The 20,791-nt window shown below is 42.6% G+C and overlaps 1 protein-coding gene across 1 annotated transcript in view; it reads right to left on the bottom strand.

Moving 5' to 3' along the window:
* Positions 1-20,791, bottom strand: part of LOC138245650 (UDP-glucose 6-dehydrogenase-like) — a 111,418-nt gene that overhangs the window by 30,149 nt on the left and 60,478 nt on the right. Inside the window, exon 10 of the mRNA XM_069199397.1 lies at positions 18,547-18,638. Within this exon, the coding sequence (XP_069055498.1) occupies positions 18,547-18,638 (92 nt within the window). The remainder of the gene's footprint in view (positions 1-18,546; positions 18,639-20,791) is intronic.

Below are 20,791 nucleotides of genomic sequence, written 5' to 3'. Positions count from 1 at the left end.
ACTCAGGACAGTGGACTAGGTCCCCAAGCCCTGTAATGCCTGCCTGCAACATTTTTCTTCATGTTTGAAGCAGCCAATCAGATCCTCACAATTTTCCCTTTAGAAAGTGCCTCCGTGAACACAGGACGTGTGCGCGCACTTCATCAAACCAAGTTTTTGAAGAGCTAGGGATGTCCCATGATGAAGCATGACACCTGTTGGTGTGTGAGAACATCCCTTTACAATTTTATGTGTGCCTAGGAGCAGGCTGAAAACATAGAAATAACCAAAAGAGAGGGATTTAGGAATGGTTTGATGCAGAAACTCAGGTTGCTTCTTTGTGTATAAAGTTTAAAAAATTAAGTAAATTTCTGGGATTCCCTTAGTGTAGCCCCGCATGCAGTATTTTGATTCCCCTGAGCTTCCTGTTATTTCATCCAGATATAATATCACAACAACCGACACACACCAAAACCCAGCCTGGGCTGTTGGCTTTCTCAGTAGCTGTCTGTGTGTTCTCTGCAGAGAGGCCAAAAATTGCATGGCCATGTATTCTGAACAGCTTTTTGACCCCCGGCAAGGCACTGCAAGAATCTTGCACTGCCCTGAGCCTGAACTCCAGTGCCCTGTAATGTGGCTGTTATAGGAACCTGGAGGTGACTCAGCTGAAAGTATGCATTATACAAGAGTAATATGCTGAACGCAAAAACATAGAAGCATAACCCCCTGGGAATAGCTAACATTCTAATGAAGTGCAAGAGTCAGTAAAGTATTAAATATAAACCGGAACTTAATCACTGAATTACCTGAATTTGTTAATTCTTCAGAAATCAGCAATGTTTTCCCAGTAAAGTTGGGCAAGAACATAGGGCCCGATAGGGATCCGTTTCAATGCAGCTCTGCCAAATCATACAATACCATGAGTACCATGATTTCAGCTCCCTTCACAAGGTCACCTTGTGGGGAATCTAAATCAAGTGGTGTGGTGGCAGGGAAGACATCTGGAAAGCTCTACACGTTGTTTTGGGAGGCTGGAAGCAGCTGATGTCCATTAAGGGGTGTGAAAACACCCCAGACAGCCTCACAGACCCATCATGTTTTTCTTTTTTTAGGGTCGAGCCTGCGATGCATGCGCTCGCGCATGCGTATCACAGCGAGACGCTTTAGTGTTAGTGTTTAGAAAAGGGCTCGGAGCCCTGTCAACGTCACGTCAGTGTTTTTTATTGGTTCGTGGGCTTGCCTAATAAAATCTGCTTGCTTTCATTAGTCGAAGGCATGCACACGTCATGCCTTTTCCGGTGGCTAGCCCTCCTCGAGCGCAGCGACGAAGTACAGAAAACATGCGAGGCTCGCTGTTTTCCATCGGGCTCGTGGACTTCTTTTTCTCTAATTTACGAGCGCGATCTCGCTTGGCAGAAGTCGAACGCTTTACATAGTTAATTTCACTTTTTTGGGTTATGTACATAAATGCACTTTTGCCCGATAGGTAAAAAGTCGGGTTAGGAGTTTACAACGCAATCAGCTCTAACATGAGCAAACGCGAAACCCGTTGCATTGCAAATGCTTGTTTAGGAGGCGATGGGTGCATTGGTGGAGGGCAGAGTGTGTTTCAGGTAGCTCTGGGCACGAGGCCCAACTCCCTCCACGGCCACATTCCTTCCTCACACACTGAAATTTGTTAATAGGTTGGCAGATATGAGGTATGTCAATGTCCCTACGAAAATACTACCAGGTCTGAGACCCAGACAGACTTGGCCCACTTAAAGCCCTGCTGAACCCCTTTATAATCCACCGATGGGCATGATGAAAAATTCGCACTGCCTTTGGCCTGAACTCCACAGCTCTCAAAAGTGTTTCCTTATAAACACCCAACCTGAACTCACCGACACCTCAATGTGACCCTTTTCACAGAATGCTCTACAATAAGTAATATATTATAAGTAATATGTTATATGTTGTATGAAAAAAAAACTAGACACAAAACATCATGGAAAAAGCAAGTACTTTAGGGGCCTGCAAGATTAAGTGAAACATGAAATGTGAAAAGGAACAAAATCGCTGTTTCTAATCTCAGAGGGTGTGTCTTTTTCTGCCAGCTGTAGCACAGTTGTGTGGCACCAGGGTGGAAGGAGGTGACAGGAGAGGGAAAAAGACAGGAACAGAAGTACCAGCCCCACCTGGAGCGTCCTGCTTTGAGGACGGATGTGCTCGAGCGCATTTCCTATCCTGATTCACTCCGGCATGGTCATTGAGAAGATGCAGACAGGACAGCGCTGGTCCAGTGGTGCACTGATGATCGTAGACACGTTGGGCTGTGCGCAGCCACTGCCTGCGAGCTCCAACCGTCCAAGCTGCCACCACAGCCAAGTGTACCCCACTTTCATAAATGGCAAGAAGCCAAATCAAGTTTTTCAACTTTTAGAAGGTGAGTTTTAGATCGGGTGACAGATTATGGATCAAGAGCTCCCTCTTGCGGTCATAGGTAAAAATTGCATCAGATTATCCGACACCTTTCTAATTTACACAGGCTACTTTTTTTGAAGGACTGTACTCCGAGAAGGAGTAATTAATTACACACGGGGTCGGCTTTAGCACTGGTGGCACCCTGTTCCACAATCTTTTTTGGCGCCTCCCCTCATTATCTCCTCCTCGGGTTCCCGCACTATCATCCTGCAAAAGTGACCCTTTTCTCTCAATAGACCATCTCTCACATACATTTCTTTTGTTTCAAAATATTGGTGGAGTCTTGCTTTACTAATCCACTCAGCTATCCACATAAAATACAGATCTGTTCTTTGCAGCAGACACATTAACCTGAGAGAGCCTAGTATAAATATCATATATTATAGACGTGAAACACTTACACTTGGCAAAGCAATATTAATAAATAATAATTAAAATGCACTAATAAACGTGAAGATTTACTCACTTATGAACACTAATGTTGAATTATTATAATAATAATAATAAGATATATGCATTATTACAATTAAAACTGTATTCATTAAAACATGTATGTCTTAAGTTAGCATGAGTTGCGAACTAGCCGTGTAACACTAATTTAAAGCTTATTTTTCCTGCTTTTCTGTGTGCGGACTCGCAAATGACTATGACCCAGCTATTGTTCTTTCTGTATTAATTTGAAACATGAAGAAATCTTCCCATCCGCATGCTAGCAGTTTTTAGTATAAAAGATATGTGCTTCGAAACAGTAATGGACACTCTCAAGGACGATGAGACGAGGGGAAAAGAACTCCTGACCCGAGACGTGTGCCAAGATGGTGAAGTAACCCCGGACGTACCACCTACGAAAAATGCTGATTATGAAGACCAATTGAAAGACAATTCAATATCAAGAAATAACAAATGCATTACTTAATGAATAATTTGATTGGTTACCAATGATGGGGTGTAGTTAATAACCAATAGAATTTTAGGGGAATGTATTATGAAAAAGGGATAAAAACTCATGACACAAGAGACGAAGGGCAGTTAGGAAGGGATGACATCAATTGCATCCAGAAACTCTGTCACTCTATTTGGTGATTTGAGACTTAGACAAAATTATCATAGCCCATATCCCGCCCTATTATACTTTCCTCCATATGAGGAGAGTGTCCCTTGATTCCATTTAGATAGATTGACGGTGAACCATCTGTTGTCCTGAAGACGAAGACTGATCTTGTATGCTGACTTAACTCGAGGAGGGTAATTATTATGCTAACAGAATCTATATGCCTTTCTTTCTAGGTACCAACTGCTGTATGTTTAATTAGGTATCTTAGTTAGATGTTTTCCAAATTGATGTTCTAAATTGTTTTGCATGAAGCCCAACATGCTAATGCTAATCTGAGGTTAGATGAGGTATTCATTTGACGGACGGAACTGACGTGACTGACATGTAGCTATGCTGAACTGATATTCTGTTGTTTATCATGCACTATGGTCTATTCTCTTCTAACATATCTATTCTATGATTCTGATCATCGCATTGTTGAAAGTTCATCATGATTGCCACTTTGTGATTATGCTTTTATGCTTCTTGGTTTTAAGAATAAGACGTTTATTATTAGATTGTAATCAATAGGGAATAAAATTCACAAATTCTTCTTTAGAGGTGTGGTTATTTGAGTCAGAAAACAAATGAATGCGTTGAAGATTCTTTAATGGGTTTTGTGAAATATATGTTGATGGTTGGTAATTTCGTTTTACGGAGACTCACCACTGGGTCAAAAGGTTCATCGACCTCAAACGAGTCCTGATGTGTATAATTTAACATAGACGGACGCGTTAACAGTTCTGGTAGCAGAGCGACGGTTTGGCCCTTGGGGGTCCTAGGACGGAGTTTTCATTGTTAATTTTGTTTTCTGTGATAATGAAATTTGGCAAAACGATGAGTGGCTAGGTTCACCATGGGCTTTCCTGGGATCTCAGAGCCTGCCTAAGATGAGTTGGGAATGTTCTCGGCGCCATAGTATGTGTGGTTAGGGTCTTTGCACTTGCTCAAAGCTTATGCCTCTTGCAGGAGATTGTGAAGAGTGTGTGTATTTAGGCCAAAATAAGTGTCGTTTAGCAGGAGTGGGCGTACTCCACAGTATGAGAGTAGGGAAGTCGGCGTACTTCATGTGAATACAGCGCTTATTGTTCAAAATTATCCACGTGGTTGGTAAAGGTACAGGCCTGTTGAGGTCTAAGACTCCGGAGTAGGATAAAAAAATATGGTTTATGTTGTAATCTGTGCGATTTAATAGGTCAATCGGGCGTGGTTGACAAGTCAAGTTTGAGTCACAACGTATGTGTGAAACCTTCGATGGAGATTTGACAAGTTCTAAAGTGCACTAGAAGGAGTCATTGACAAGTCGAGAGTAGGATTTGCGGGTCGAATTCTGCTTGCGTATGAGGGAACTGAGAAGGAGAGAGTAGCGGCTGAGGCTTCAAGTGAAATCTCTGTAAAGTTCTGAAGCAAATGTGTTACCCTTCCTGTAGTAAATGGACAGATTTGTATTGTCATTTAAAGTGTCTGCAATAAATCGCATTAGTTTGTATGAGTTGTAAGAATTTAGCGAGGTGTGGACAAGCCGCAAGACTTTGTCAGCTGCAGTGTGTATGAGTGTGACGTCAGTGGTTCCGCGCTGGGATAGGTCAGATGTTGAGAGGGGTCGCGCACGGATTGGCTGCCGTCCGTGAGAGGCAATAGGGTGAGCAAAGGGCAGGTGAAGAGTGTCCTGGGAACTAAGCCGTTTCCTGATTAAATCTAAAATAAAATGAATTTTGTTAAGGCATTCAAAAGCGCTTTGAGGGAAGATGTGTATATCGTTGCAACAGATGGGGAATCTACACCGCCCGAGGGTACTCCAGCTTATACAGTTATGGAGGAAAAAGGTGTTGCACCTTGTTTGTGGTTAAAACAATGGCGCAAGTTGACAGAAAAAGAAGGGTGTCTAGCGTTTCCGGAACATGGAACGTTCAATCAAAAGGTATTAGAAAACTTAAGGTGGATGTTAAGTACACAGAAACCACCTCCGAGACCGGCACAATACGAGGCTCTAGCGATCTGGGATCTGATGGCTCTTAAACATAGGTAGGAAAGGTTTCACAGGAGATTGACAAGAGCAGAGAAATCGTATGCAGAAGCAAGATGGGATAACGAGAATAAGATGTGGAGACGGGGAATTGTAGATGGGTTAAAGCTGTTTCCAGCGATAACACAGGGAGAAGAGACACAGGGAAAGAAAGCTTCTTGCAAAACTAACAAAGACTCAGACAAAGTTAAAGAACACAAAAGGACCTGGGAAGAGGAGGATGATTCAGAGGATGAGGAGTTTATGGATAGGTTACTGCATGACCGACCACCACCTTATGCGGTGAGTGACAATGTTCCGAGCACTAGCTTGGATCCTGGGAACCAGACACAGGGGAAGGGAGTTACTGATACGGTACAGACTAGCGATACAGCTTTGATACAGAATGGTGACAGTGTACCTACTGCACCAGACGTACCGATACAGTTACAACCTCCACCACAGATAAAAATAATTTATCCCGATGTTCCAGTGCTCGAGACTACTACGAACTTGGTGGTGCCGCCAGACCCGATATATACAAAACCAAGATTGGTTCAGATTGAGTCAACCCCACAGTTAGTGTCACAGCCACCACAACTGATACCGGGGTATAACCCAGTAGCGGGTCCTTTGAAAGAACCTGCACGGGATTATTAGAGCAGACCTATAGTGTTGAAGCTCCTAGAAGCCTGGGATCAGGTCAGACACCTGCCGCAATATCACTACCTATCACTGTTGGTCCCCCAGTACCGTTATATGCCCAAGAGAGAACAAGGACATGTGAACAGGGAGTCATGACCCATGAAGCCATAAGAGGAGGGTCTATTAGAACTACACAAATAATGGCCCAGGGAGGTCAGGTTTCTGAGCGATCAAGACCCTTAATGGACCTCAGTCCAATAGGGGCACCTCTTGAGGCAATGCGGCAAGCAGGTTTGGGAGTCTTGACTCCTCAAACCATGAGTACAGATACCTCATATACTCCAATGATACATACAGGGAACATTTCACTGCAGGGTTTTACAGTACAACAGTTAAATGAGTGGTTAGAGAAAAATTGTACATCACAAAAGGTTACAGCAACTACAGTAACCGAAGTCAATCCTGAAAAAGAAAAAACAGATGAATACCTGAATCTGGTACGGCTAGGTGCAGAAGCTGCTGAGTTGGTGGAAGGAACAATGGGGGTGAACAGGTTAGAATCTTACACTGAGGCAGAACTGAGATACTTATGCCCTAAGATTACCAAAGAAGTGGGAAAAATACACCAGAGATTAACGAATCTGGAAGACAAATACAACATCGATATTGGGAACACGAAACATTTGAAACGAAGCTACAGATTAGACTTCGACACAAAAGATTTTGAACACATGAGATCCACAGGCATGAAGACACACCTGAAAGAATTGCTGCAGAGTGCGCAAATCTGGGGAGCATTAGAGAAATGGGAAAACCGATGGGCAAAGAAAAAAGACAAAGGGAAGAGGGATAGCTCAGGGTCTATTGAAACAGCGACCACACCCAATCTGGATTCAGTAAAAATCCTGCCCATGAGAGAAACAGCTGGTGGTGTTTTAGTCCATGTGCCATGGTCCAGGGGTGATATTTTGTCCTTTACAAACGATTACCCGAGGTTGGGAGAAAAACCCGATCGAGTGGTATCAGCAGACAGATAGATTTGTGAAGCTTGCAAAATGTCTTTGGGAGGACTTGAATACTTTATTTGAGATTATTGTTCCACCAGATTTGTGGCTTGAGTGCAAAAGAGGGGTGGATTGGCCCACAAAGGAACCGGCAAGGGATAAGGCGACAGGAGCACCTTCTGAAGAGGTGATGAAATATTATCATAAAGTGATTGAGTTTTTGAAACAAAAGGTGTCACCGAAGGTGACCGATTGGCAGAAAATCGACCGGACTTCGCAAGAGGTTAAGGAGTCAATACATGCCTATTATGAGATATTGTTAAAAGCATTTAAACATTACAGTGGTACTGAAACGATCGAGCCAAAGGACATGAATCATCTTGTGTTCAGATTTGTTGAAGGGCTGAGACCAGAGGTTGGTCAGATGATTAAGAACCATTTGATTTGTTGGCAAGCTAAACCGATTGATGAGGTGTTGCAGTATGCGAAATACTGTAGTGATGAAATTGAGTTAAAACAGAAAAAGCTGAAAGAAAAGGTGATGGTGATGGTGATGCAGATAAGAGCTGCACAGGCTGGAATTCAGGGAAATGGTGTTCAGCAAATGATGCATCAGCAACCGCAAATGAACGGTGGGTTTCAGGTACAGCCGAGAGGTAGAGGTCGAGGCTTTGTGAATCGTAATTTAGACATGAATAATGTTGCCATTCAAAATGATGGGCAAGTAGTGAAGAGGATGTCACCATGTCATGCGTGCGGGGGCATGGGACATTGGAAGCGGGATTGTCCAAATATGGTGCATGATGGTACAGTTCAGCAGAGCATGAATGTTGGGGCACAACAGAATCCACGAGGTCCAAGAATGAGACAACAAAATCAGAATTATCAAAATAATTTGACGCAGATGTCAGGGGTACAACCCATGCAGCAAATGCAAACGCCACGGTTCCAAACTGTGTCAGTACAACCAATGCAACAGCAGATTCCTATGGTGCCTAGACAGCAAATGCAGCTACCTCTAGCCCCGATGGGTCAGCAACAGGTGATGCTTCCTCAGCAGGTCACAGGCCAGGTGTCGAGTCAAAACAACACTGTACAACAATTCCCATTGCGAGGTGAAAATGAGACGAATGACGAATGGTCAGATGACAGTTCAGACAGTGAAGAGTGTAGGCTCGCAGCCTCATTAGAAGTAGATCAGAGAGGCCCATATGTAGAAGGAAAAGTAATGGGCTATAAGGTTTCATTTTTGGTTGACACTGGAGCTACACGCTCTACAGTCCGCAGTGTGGAAGTACCAAGGTTACCTTTATCAGGACGCACAATACGACTGGTTGGTGTGGCTAATCAGTATTTGACAAATCCAATTACCGATCCAGTACAGGTTGAAATTGGAAATTTCCAAGGCCTGCATAGGTTTGTCGTATGCGACTCAAGTCCAGTATCCCTGTTGGGAAGGGACTTACTATGTAAAACTAAATGTTCAATTACCTGTTCCAACGATGGAATAAAAGTTCAGATAAACAGTGATGATGAAGGTGATGAGGACCAGCTCATAGGAGGAGGGGAGATGAGCGAAGATTACCCTCTAATTACCTTATTCCCAGTGTTCACACTAATCGACTTACCTGCTGACCTACAAGGGTCCGTAACAGAGAGAGTGTGGGATTTGACAGGAAAGGAGGTTGGATTAATTAAAGGAGTTAAACCAGTCAAGGTGCAGATAAAACCAAATGCAGTATTCCCACAAGTACCACAATATCACATGACTCAAGACGTACTCATCGAAGTGACACAGATTATTGCAGATTTTCTCAGGCAAGGAGTTTTGAAAGAAGTTTTGAGCAGTCCATGTAACTCACCTATTATGGGTTTGAAAAAGCCCTGTGGGAAGATTCGGATTGTGCAGGATTTGAGAAAAATAAATGAAATTGTGATAAAATGCTGCCCTGTGGTTCCTAACCCAGAGGTAATAATGTTCCAAGTTCCTTGCGATGCTGAATGGTTTACCGTAGTAGACCTATCACAAGCATTTTTCTCAATACCACTGCATGAGGAAAGCCAATTTTTGTTCAGTTTCAAATTCCTAGATAAGGTGTACAGTTGGTGCAGAATCCCTCAAGGGTTTTCTGAATCGCCATCTATTTTTAATCAGATCTTAAAGAAGGATTTGGAACCTCTTGTACTACCTTTTAATTCAACCCTTGTGCAGTACATTGATGACTTGTTGATTGCATCCAAAACCAGAGACAGTTGCAAATATGATACCATTGCATTATTGAACCATTTGGGAAAAAACGGGAATAAGGTGTCACCTAAGAAGCTGCAGTACTGTCAGAAAGAAGTAAAATATTTGGGGCATCTAATTGAGAAAGGATCCCGAAGAATATCAAAAGAGAGAATAACAGCTGTCATACAAATGAATCCCCCAACAACAAAAAGAGATGTCAGGATGTTTTTGGGAATGGTGGGTTATTGCCGCCAATGGATACCCAATTTCTCAATCATTGCCAAACCCTTAATAAAACTGACAGGAAAAGATGTCAAAGATGAGCCATAAACAATCACTTTGACAAAAGAAGAACTTGAGTCATTCCTTGAGCTGAAAGAATGCATGTGCAGGGCCCCAGTATTAGGGATGCCTGATTATGAAAAACCTTTTCTGTTGTTTTGTCATGAACGTGATGCTTGTTCTTTGTCTGTTTTAACACAGGTCCACAGAGATGCAAACCGCCCTGTAGCATATTTTTCAGCTACTTTGGACCCTGTCGCAGCAGCCCTACCGGGTTGTTTGCGAGCAGTTGCAGCAGTTGGTCAAAGCCTTTCCCAATGTGAGGGCATAGTAATGGGATACCCTTTGACAGTTTTGGTTCCACATTCTGTTGAAATCTTGTTGACAAGAACGAAAACACAGCACATGACAAATGCACGACTTACCAAATATGAGACGATTATTTTGGGATCACCAAATGTTACACTGAAAAGATGCACAGTACTGAACCCGGCAACTCTGCTTCCCAATGAAAATACAGAAATCAAAGAGGGGGAAGAATTTGAGCATGATTGTCGCCCAGACATACAGGACACCCAATTAAAAGAAAATGATTGCATTATGTTCGTGGATGGGTCCTGTTTAAGAGATTCAACTGGAACATTAAGAGCTGGCAATGCAGTGTGTACAATGTCTGGCATAGTCGAAGCCTCCTGGCTTGAAAAGGTATTTTCAGCACAAGTGGCAGAATTAATAGCTCTTACAAAGGCCTGCCATGCTGCTGTAAATTTGAAAGTTACAATTTATACTGACAGTAGGTATGGATTTGGAATTGTACATGATTTTGGTCAGATCTGGTCACAAAGGGGTTTCATGACCTCTTCCGGATCACCTGTGAAAAATGGAGAACAGATAAGAGATTTGTTACATGCAATTCAGTTACCTCTTGAAGTTGCCGTGGTAAAGTGCAGTGCTCACACCAGATCACAAGACTTTGTGTCAATGGGGAATGATTATCCAGATCAGGTAGCAAGATTTTGTGCATTAAATTGTATATCATTCAAAGAACAGTGGGAATTGCTACCTCAGCCTGAAAATGACACAACTTTGAATCTAGCATTACAAGTGGTTGATACTTTAGATGAGTTAAAGACACTACAAAACCGTGCTAACAAAGAAGAAAAACGCTCCTGGCAGAAAATGCAATGTACACAAAGAGCAGATGATATATGGGTCTCAGATGATGGAAAATTGGTCTTACCTAATAGTCTACTGTCACAATTTGCCCGAATATATCATGGGCAAGCACATTTAGGAAGAGACGCCATGATCAGATCTTTTAAAGTTGATTGGTTTAATCCAAAATTCAGACATGCCGCAGAAATTACTTGTCACAGGTGCATTATCTGTCAACAGATGAATGCTGGAAAAGGAACAGTGGTAAATTTGAGCCACATTGGAAGAGCTGAAGGTCCATTTAATAGAATACAAATGGATTTCATTGAAATGCCTGTTTGTGGAGGATTGAAGTACGTGTTGGTGATTGTGTGTGTTTTCAGTCATTGGATTGAGGCATACCCTACACGTAGAAATGACAGTCTCACAGTTGCAAAACTATTACTGAGGGAATTAATACCACGATTCGGGTTCCCGGTTTCTATAGAATCAGATAGGGGAAGACACTTCGACAATGAGGTGATCAAGCTTCTGTGTGCAGCACTCAACATCGAGCAGAAGTTACACTGTAGCTATCGCCCTGAAGCATCAGGACTAGTTGAACAGATGAATGGTACCTTAAAATCAAGAATAGCGAAAATGTGTGCAGCAACAAACATGAAGTGGCCAGATGCATTACCGCTAGTACTGATGTCCATGAGAAACACACCAGATAAGAAAACAGGATTGTCCCCCCAAGAAATCCTCATGGGTAGAGCAATGAGGCTACCAGCGGTACCTGCAAATGCACTAGTGAATATTACAGATGATATGGTGTTGGATTACTGCAAAAATTTAGCTGACGTGATACGCTCTTTCTCTCACCAGGTAGAAGCTAACACGTTACCACCAATCGGCGAACCAGGACACTCTCTGCAAGCTGGAGATTGGGTGGTTGTCAAGAAACACGTAAGAAAATCGTGTCTTGAGCCGCGTTGGAAAGGGCCATATCAAGTGATATTGACAACCACTACTGCTGTGAAGTGTGCCGGGGTTCCCAACTGGATACATGCCAGCCACACAAAGAAGGTAACGTGTCCTGTTGAAGAGGAACTTGAAAATTCCGGTACAGCAACTTCGAGAGAAGAAGTCTCAGAATCAGAGATCAGTCAAGAAGGATCTGAGACTACAGGAGAGCCCGCTGAGAACAGCCGCGTCCCTCACACTATCAGAGAGTTCGAGAGAGGTGACGGAGTGCCAATCTCAGTGGAGGCAGCAGGAGCACAAAGACAAGGAGAGGTTCTCCCAGAAGCAGACGAATACAATTCAGAACCAGAATACAGTATTGAACAAGAAGGAGAGAGAGACGGAATAGTGACAAATCCAAATCAAAACGAATCAGACTCTTCTGATCGAATTCCAAGCCTATCGAGAGAAAACACCATATCACAAGAGGAGGGTGCTGTCCAACGTCCTGAAGGAAATCACCGAAACAAGACACATAGAGGTGATACATGGCCAGAAAAGTCACCTTTTAGAATAAGAAAATTAACGAACGAGACAATAATAGAAGAAAGCGATACCTCACAGGTGGATGATCTGAGTGAAGGGGAACAGCAAGGTGAACGAAGATTAAAAAGAAAGAAAATAGCAAACCGAAGGTACACAGGTCCTGAATGGGCACATGCTACAACCTCTGAATGGCAACAATAATTCTTGGCATTCTGTTTTGATCGAGAAGTACCTGGCCAATACTACGGAACCTGAAGGAAAACAATAGGAAAACTGTGCAGAAAAATATATCAAAAGAAAAGAGACTTTATAAACCTACCGGAAAGAGACAATTAAACCTGGATTTGACTTATAAGAAACCTGATTACGACAAGCTGCTATCCTGAATTGACAAAAAAGGGTCCTGGAGTGAGAGAAGACGCTGTAAATACGCAGAAAGAGTTTGCCATCTTAAGTTGATTGTTGATCTGCTATTCTGATTCTATACAAACATGGCTTATAGCAACAAAGGAAGTAAAGTGTGTGGTTGGTTAGGACTTATGATAGGTGTTGTATGCGCAATAATAATTGTGGGAGTGATTGTGGGAATGCCGTGGAGAGAGAGTGAAACTATTAATGCAACTTTAAAACCTGAGACTACCACTACAACTAATAAATTATCACCGTGGGAGAAATTCGAACAAGATACTAAACATCTTCATGAGGGAACTAATACGAAGAGGGAACTTTCTACTAATGCCTTCTATCGCTTATTAAATGAGTATGTGGAAACTATGGATACGAGAGATTGTTATGTGTGTACTAAAATTCCTTCATCTGTGCAGGAGGGGGTTACTTATCATAGTCTCCCTCTTACTTATGGAATTAGCTGCAGCCTGATACTAACGAGATTCTATAATCAAGAGCATGTACAATACTTCTATTCGAATCTGGATGTTGTGTTTTCTTTTGTGCCTGTAATTGAATTCTTAAATAAGCTAGCTAAAGAGCATGATATAAAATTAGTCAGAGGATTCTTTGAGCCAACACTAACATTTGGAACTGCTTATGCACACCGCAACAATTTAACATGCTTACTGTCTTCTGTAGAGAAAAGCTTTTTAGATCACACAGATGATAGACGCAAAGCACTAAAAGAGAAATTAGAAAAAGGTTTAGAAAAACGTACTTATGCAAATGATTATGCTTTCACTGCCATTAAAACACAAGGCAAGTTAGCTATAGATGCATTACACGTAGGTAGGCTATGTATATACAGACCAAAATCTGATCAAGACAATTTGTTTGTGGGTACGAGTGAATGTAGGCATGTGTTTTTGTTTCAGAGTAAATGGACCTTCATGTTAAATGGACAAGACCCAGCGATTCCTGGAATCTATTACATCTGTGGGTTAAATGCATATTATCGTCTCCCAAAGGGATGGTATGGGACATGTTATTTGGGAATAGTTTTCCCAAAGATATACCAGATTGATGACTTAAAACAGATACCTAAATCTTCTGAAATACAACATTCTAGACAAAAACGAGAATCAGTGGCTGCTGTCATTGGTGACATATTTGGAGCAATAATCCCATCAGTTGGGGTTATCTTGAATTCTATGAAAATTCAAAAGTTGTCTACTATTGTGGATAACATGCTGACAAACTTTACAGGAGCAATATTATTAATGGATACTGAACTCGCTGCAGAAAGAGCTATGACTCTTCAAAATCGGCTTGCTTTAGACATTCTTTTAGCAAAGAATGGAGGTGTGTGCAAGATGCTTAATGAAAAACACTGCTGCTCTTATATACCTGATAACAGTAAGAAAATTAGAAATATGCTTACTAACCTGACTAGAGATAGTACAGATTTGAAGGAACTGAAAGAACCTGGAGTTTGGGAAAAGTTTGGAAAAGGAATTGCCCGGGTAGGAAACTGGTTTACCAATATTTGGAATGGTGTTCTTGCAAAAATTATGTTGGGCCTACTAATTGTTTTAATTTGTCTATTAGGATTATGGGGAGCATGCAAAATTAACGACAAAATTAGAAGAAACTTGTCAAAAAGAGTCAAATAGAATGAAGAAAGTGAAAGAGAGAAAATGTTCAATGAAATATGGGAAAGTTCACATAAAGGGCAAGATGTTAAAATGCGCATTATGCGCAAGGTGAAAAATTGAAAATCAAGAATTGTGTGATGACGTGCGTCATCAGAGGAGGGACTGAGAGAGCGTAGTATATATTATAGACGTGAAACACTTACACTTGGCAAAGCAATATTAATAAATAATAATTAAAATGTACTAATAAATGTGAAGATTTACTCATTTATGAACACTAATGTTGAATAATAATAATAATAATAATAAGATATATGCATTATTACATCAAAACTGTATTCATTAAAACGTGTATGTCTTAAGTTAGCATGAGTTGCGAACTAGCCATGTAACACTCATTTAAAGCTTATTTTTTCTGCTTTTCTGTGTGCGGACTCGCAAATGACTATGACCCAGCTATTGTTCTTTCTGTATTAATTTGAAACATGAAGAAATCTTCCCATCCGCATTCTAGCAGTTTTTAGTATAAAAGATATGTGCTTCGAAACAGTAATGGACACTCTCAAGGACGATGAGACGAGGGGAAAAGAACTCCTGACCCGAGACGTGTGCCAAGATGGTGAAGTAACCCCGGACGTACCACCTACGAAAAATGCTGATTATGAAGACCAATTGAAAGACAATTCAATATCAAGAAATAACAACTGCATTACTTAATGAATAATTTGATTGGTTACCAATGATGGGGTGTAGTTAATAACCAATAGAATTTTAGGGGAATGTATTATGAAAAAGGGATAAAAACTCATGACACAAGAGACGAAGGGCAGTTAGGAAGGGATGACATCAATTGCATCCAGAAACTCTGTCACTCTATTTGGTGATTTGAGACTTAGACAAAATTATCATAGCCCATAACCCGCCCTATTATACTTTCCTCCACATGAGGAGAGTGTCCCTTGATTCCATTTAGATAGATTGAGGGTGAACCATCTGATGTCCTGAAGACGAAGACTGATCTTGTATGCTGACTTAACTCGAGGAGGGTAATTATTATGCTAACAGAATCTATATGCCTTTCTTTCTAGGTACCAACTGCTGTATGTTTAATTAGGTATCTTAGTTAGATGTTTTCCAAATTGATGTTCTAAATTGTTTTGCATGAAGCCCAACATGCTAATGCTAATCTGAGGTTAGATGAGGTATTCATTTGACGGACGGAACTGACGTGACTGACATGTAGCTATGCTGAACTGATATTCTGTTGTTTATCATGCACTATGGTCTATTCTCTTCTAACATATCTATTCTATGATTCTGATCATCGCATTGTTGAAAGTTCATCATGATTGCCACTTTGTGATTATGCTTTTATGCTTCTTGGTTTTAAGAATAAGACGTTTATTATTAGATTGTAATCAATAGGGAATAAAATTCACAAATTCTTCTTTAGAGGTGTGGTTATTTGAGTCAGAAAACAAATGAATGCGTCGAAGATTCTTTAATGGGTTTTGTGAAATATATGTTGATGGTTGGTAATTTCGTCTTACGGACACTCACCACTGGGTCAAAAGGTTCATCGACCTAAAACGAGTCCTGATGTGTATAATTTAACATAGACGGACGCGTTAACAAACCCTTTGTGCTACTTTATGGCGAGTCAGCCATTGGACAAAACTGCAATCTCTCTAGCAGGAACATTAATCACAAATCTTGACATTTTTATTGTTGCCGGACAATTGGACACACTTGGAATCAGCTTTTAAATTGTATGGATAAATACAGCGCCCCCACTGAGGTCAGTGCCAACTCTCCCCACACTCCTCCTCCAAGCCCTCCTCAACCCCTCCCACCTTTTCCTGGTCAGCACCCAGTGCGGCCGCACCAGTCGCACCCCCCTAAAGCCGGCCCTGATTACACGTGCCTGTAGACGATAGTAATGCGTCACTAGGGCCCTTTGATACGCCTGCCACTACCCTGGGGCCCTACGTAACACTATTCTGGTGGTACTGGTACAAGAGGTCAACCCTGTGATTTCACCATTCGGCAAAGACTGTGTGATGGTATTTCCTCTACCCGTCGCATTAAGGATCATTGTGATAATAGGATAACCTCAACAAAAGGACTAGAAGTGCACTGTTATTCCAGGCCCTGGTTCTTTCGCGTTTATTGAATAAGTATTGTGTGTGGACCAGTGCAGTAATTCTTTACCTGCTACTGTTTATGTACCTAGCCATTGAGATTAACACTGAGTTAGATTATCCATCTATTCGATGGTCTCTTTATCTTTGGGACATCCAGTGCTTAATTTGTGCTTGTTGTTTCCGGCGCGGAGCACCAGCACTTATTTTTGCGGGCCGGCGCTTATTTTTCTGCCTCAAGCATTTACTGCGAGCAAAAGACACAAAGGGGAAATACGGAGGAAGAGAAAAACGAAAAAGCGTCACAATGGGAGAAAGTAGAAAGCTGCAAGAGTGAGGTGAAGGGACAGAGAGTGCTTTTAGATGGATTGAGGAGGCCCGAGATGGCTTCAGAATTACTTTTCCCAGTATTCCGTGTTCGCACATTTAATTGCAGCAGCCGTGTTTTCAAGAGGAGGGCTTTGAGCACCAGCACCTTTTTATTTACAAATTAAGCACTGGGGACATCCCACTAGGTCCTCTCACGTTGGTGAATCTCTCTCATGTTCTTGCTCCCACAAATTACCAGATACGATTTTCACTGCAACCTTTGCTCTATTGCAGGACCCCCCAATATTTTGGTGCGGTGTTTATGCTTCGGCTTTGCAAGTCTGTGAGCTCATATTTTATATACTTTTACAGTGCTTTAAATGGGCATGTCCAGACAGGTGCTCAGCGCCTACACTATTTTTACATTGAAATTTTGAATTTGCTGTACAATTTTGACAATGTTATGTAGGCAAACTTGCTTTGCATTTTTATTTCTTTAACAGGAACGTTTCCACTGGTGCTTGTTGTTCATTTGTTTTCATTTAACTAAATTGATGCAGGCATAATCTGCTCTTTCCTGATTGGAATGACCCAGTCAGTCAGTCTGGCAACATACACTTCGAATACCACAACCTTATCTGTAGAGTTCCGCAAGGATCCTTTTCAATGCATACATGATCCCTCTAGCCAGCATTATCTGCTCTCATGATATCAATGTCCTCTTTTACACTGATGAGACACAAATCATTCTTTCCCTTGCAGACAAGACGCCCATTACCGGGATCAAGTTTAATACCCGCATGACTAAAATTGCCCACTGAATGAAGACTAGCTGTCTGAAGCAGAACAACAATAAGACCGAAAATATAATCTTGAGGAAGAGCACTTCACAGTGGGACTCCATCTGGTGTCCAAAAGAGGTAGGGCTGACACCCACCCCATCACCTATGCAAAGAACTTTGAGATCATCACTGACAGCAAATTCAAAATGATCACCCATGTCAATGCCATCATTACCTCTTGCTTCCATACCCTGAGGAACCTGGGGAAGGTTTTCAAACGGCTCATAACCAGCACCCAGAAAACCGTCACACACTCCATGGTAAAAGCCTAGCTGCATTACGGGAACACCCTCTATGCCGGATCAACCAAAAACTCACCAGAAGGCTGCAGACCATTCAGAACCTAGGAGCCAGAATCACTCTCAACCTCCCATGCTGCACTCACATCATATATGAAGGAGCTCCGCTGACTCTCCACACAGAAATTAGGACATTTCAAACTCCTCACCCATACTTTCAAGGCACTACATAACAATGACCTAGCATACATCAACAATTGCATCTGCTTTCATAAACCTTCCAGACATCTCAGCTCTTCCAGACTCTTGCTTGCAAACATCCCACGCACACGGAAAATCTGATCCGGCAGTTAAGCCTCCTTCTGTATCACTCCTAAAGTGTGGAATGACCTGCCGCTACACATAAAAGCCTCCTCCTCACTTCTTGAACTCTGCAAGAAGATGAAGACCTGGTTTTTCGTGTAGTCCCACTAGGCTCTAGATTTGGCTAGACTCACACCGACTCAGTGCCATGATACCCATCCAGGTGGTAATGAGTTCTGCAAATCCTCATAAAATAACATAATACACAAATATGGGCCTCTGGAGGGAGGTAACAGTCACTTGCAGATTTTAATACTCACTGCAAAAAGGTCCCATTCGGTGCAGATGACAATCGCATGCGTGTTTTCACAAGCTGTGTATGGGTCAGAACAAACGGTGACCAGTCTGGACACTGCAATGTAAAACATAATCGTCTCTTTATTTACCCTAAACCTTTTAATAATAACAATTTCCATCCATCAAGGGCAAAATAGAAGGAGACAGTGAACATTACTCAATTTTGTAGCCTTGGAAAGAGAAAAGATTGACAACCTTCTTGGGATATCCACATCTGTACAGCACGGGCATTCATCCATTGGTTTAATTTACCATCCATGGGTTGGGTGACCAGATGTCCCGGATTTCCCTGGACAGTCCCGGTTTTTAGAGGACTGTCCTGGCGTCCTGATGCTTTTTCTAGTTTTCAATATACCTACCGGTCTTTAAGACAAATGTTAACTTCTACCGCAAAGCAGAACTGAAAGGTATTCTTGGTACCTCTAAAGTCTTAAATAAGTCACATGATTTATCATATGTGCTTCAGGCAGGTCTGGGGGAGGTCAGCCCCATGCTCCCAGCAGAGGGAAGGCAGAGTGGGAAGGATGGCAGGGGGCACAGAGTGAAGCTCCTGCCATAACAAATGTTATGTAAAGGTAGCCGTGTAAATGTGTGCATTTACAAGACTACACTTACATCTGACATGCTCCTGTGCCCTGTATGAAAGAAAAATATAAATTACACAAGTTATTTAAATTCTGCTTTGTAGCATGAGTTGACATTATATATATATCAATAAATAGATATATTCACTTAAATAACCAATGGTCACAGGTACGTTATAGTTAGGCTCACATTTTAAACATACCAAACCATAGAAATTCACCAGTTATAGTTAGAGTTATCACAAGTAACTATAACTCGTGGCCTAAGGTAACTATAACTCGGGACCCTGCCATGCACAGTTATCTGATCAATAATTTTACTGCAGATGTTACAACAACATTATCAATGATGTTATCAAAGATGTCATGAGTGCTGTAATTTGTGCGGTAATTAGCAGTGCACGGCAAGGGCGCAAGTTATATTTACCTTATATGAATAAAGCTCCGGGGAGGTGGTGGTCCTTGGGGATGCAGGGTTTCAAAACGGACTCCCCTTCACTTATATTATTGTAGCCCCAGGGATGGCAGATGCCAGGGCTGAGGGGGGCCACCCGCCCCCCTACATTGTTTGTTTTAGTGCCCCTGGGAGGTGGTCCCCAGGGCTGCAGGGGGGGACGGGCAGCTCCCACGCACAGTTTATAATTACTGCCCCGGAGAGGTGGTGGTCCCTAGGGCTTCAGAAGGGTGTGCAGCTCCCCGCACTGTTTATAATTGGTGTCTCAGGGAGGTGGTGGTGCACCCCTGCATTGAATTACATTTAAGCCCTGTGGATGTGGTGGTCCCCAGGCCTGCGGGAAGGCCACGCAGCCCCCCAGCATTGAACTTAATAATAGACCTGGGGAGGTGGTGGTCCCCGGGGCTGCAGGGGTCAAAAACGGACCCCCTTCACTTTTATGATTGTAGCCCCAGGGGAGGGGGCTGGCAGTTGCCAGGGCTGCGGGGGAGCCATGCAGCCCCCGCATTGTTTGTTTTAATGCTCCAGGAAGGCAGTGGTCCCTGGGGCTGTCGGAGGCAGGTGTCTCCCACGCACTGTTTATCATTACTGCCCCAGGGAGGTGGTGGTCCCCAGGGATGCGAGGGGCGCGCGGCCCCCACACTGAATTACATTTAAGCATCAGGGAGGTGGTGGTCGCAGGGGGCACACAGCCCCCACATTGAATTTAATAATAGCCCTGGGGAGGTGGTGGAGCCCGGGGTTGCAAATATGATAAGATTGCATTTAAGCCGCAGGGAGGTGGTGAATCCTGGAGCTGCGTGGCCCCCGCACACAATGCCTTTAGCACCCAGAAGTGCAAGTCCCCGGGGCTGAAGGTGGGCCATGCCCCCCAACATTTAAATTGACAATGTCCCCGAGACTTAGCCCACCCGGGGGCTTGAAAATGACAAAGTGCGGGAGACAGCGCTTCGTCTTTTTTAAAAAATTTTTATTTCCGCAGGATCACCCACGAATCGCAGTGAAAATGTTTTTAAATGCTTTTTTGCTCGGGGGTAGGTGCCTCTGGGATGCCAGCACCAGAGCTAAGGGGTCAAGGTGACTCTACCCTGGCCCCTTTTCTTTATTTTTTTTACTTTTTTCTGGGATTCGGCTGAAGCAGAGTCCCAACATGGCTGCCAACACTTACTT

This window comes from Pleurodeles waltl, chromosome 7 (genome assembly GCF_031143425.1).
Source record: "Pleurodeles waltl isolate 20211129_DDA chromosome 7, aPleWal1.hap1.20221129, whole genome shotgun sequence".
In the NCBI taxonomy this organism is placed as follows: Eukaryota; Metazoa; Chordata; class Amphibia; order Caudata; family Salamandridae; genus Pleurodeles; species Pleurodeles waltl.
The sequence above is the reverse complement of the archived record's forward strand: the minus strand, read 5'-3'. Positions and strand labels throughout refer to the sequence as shown.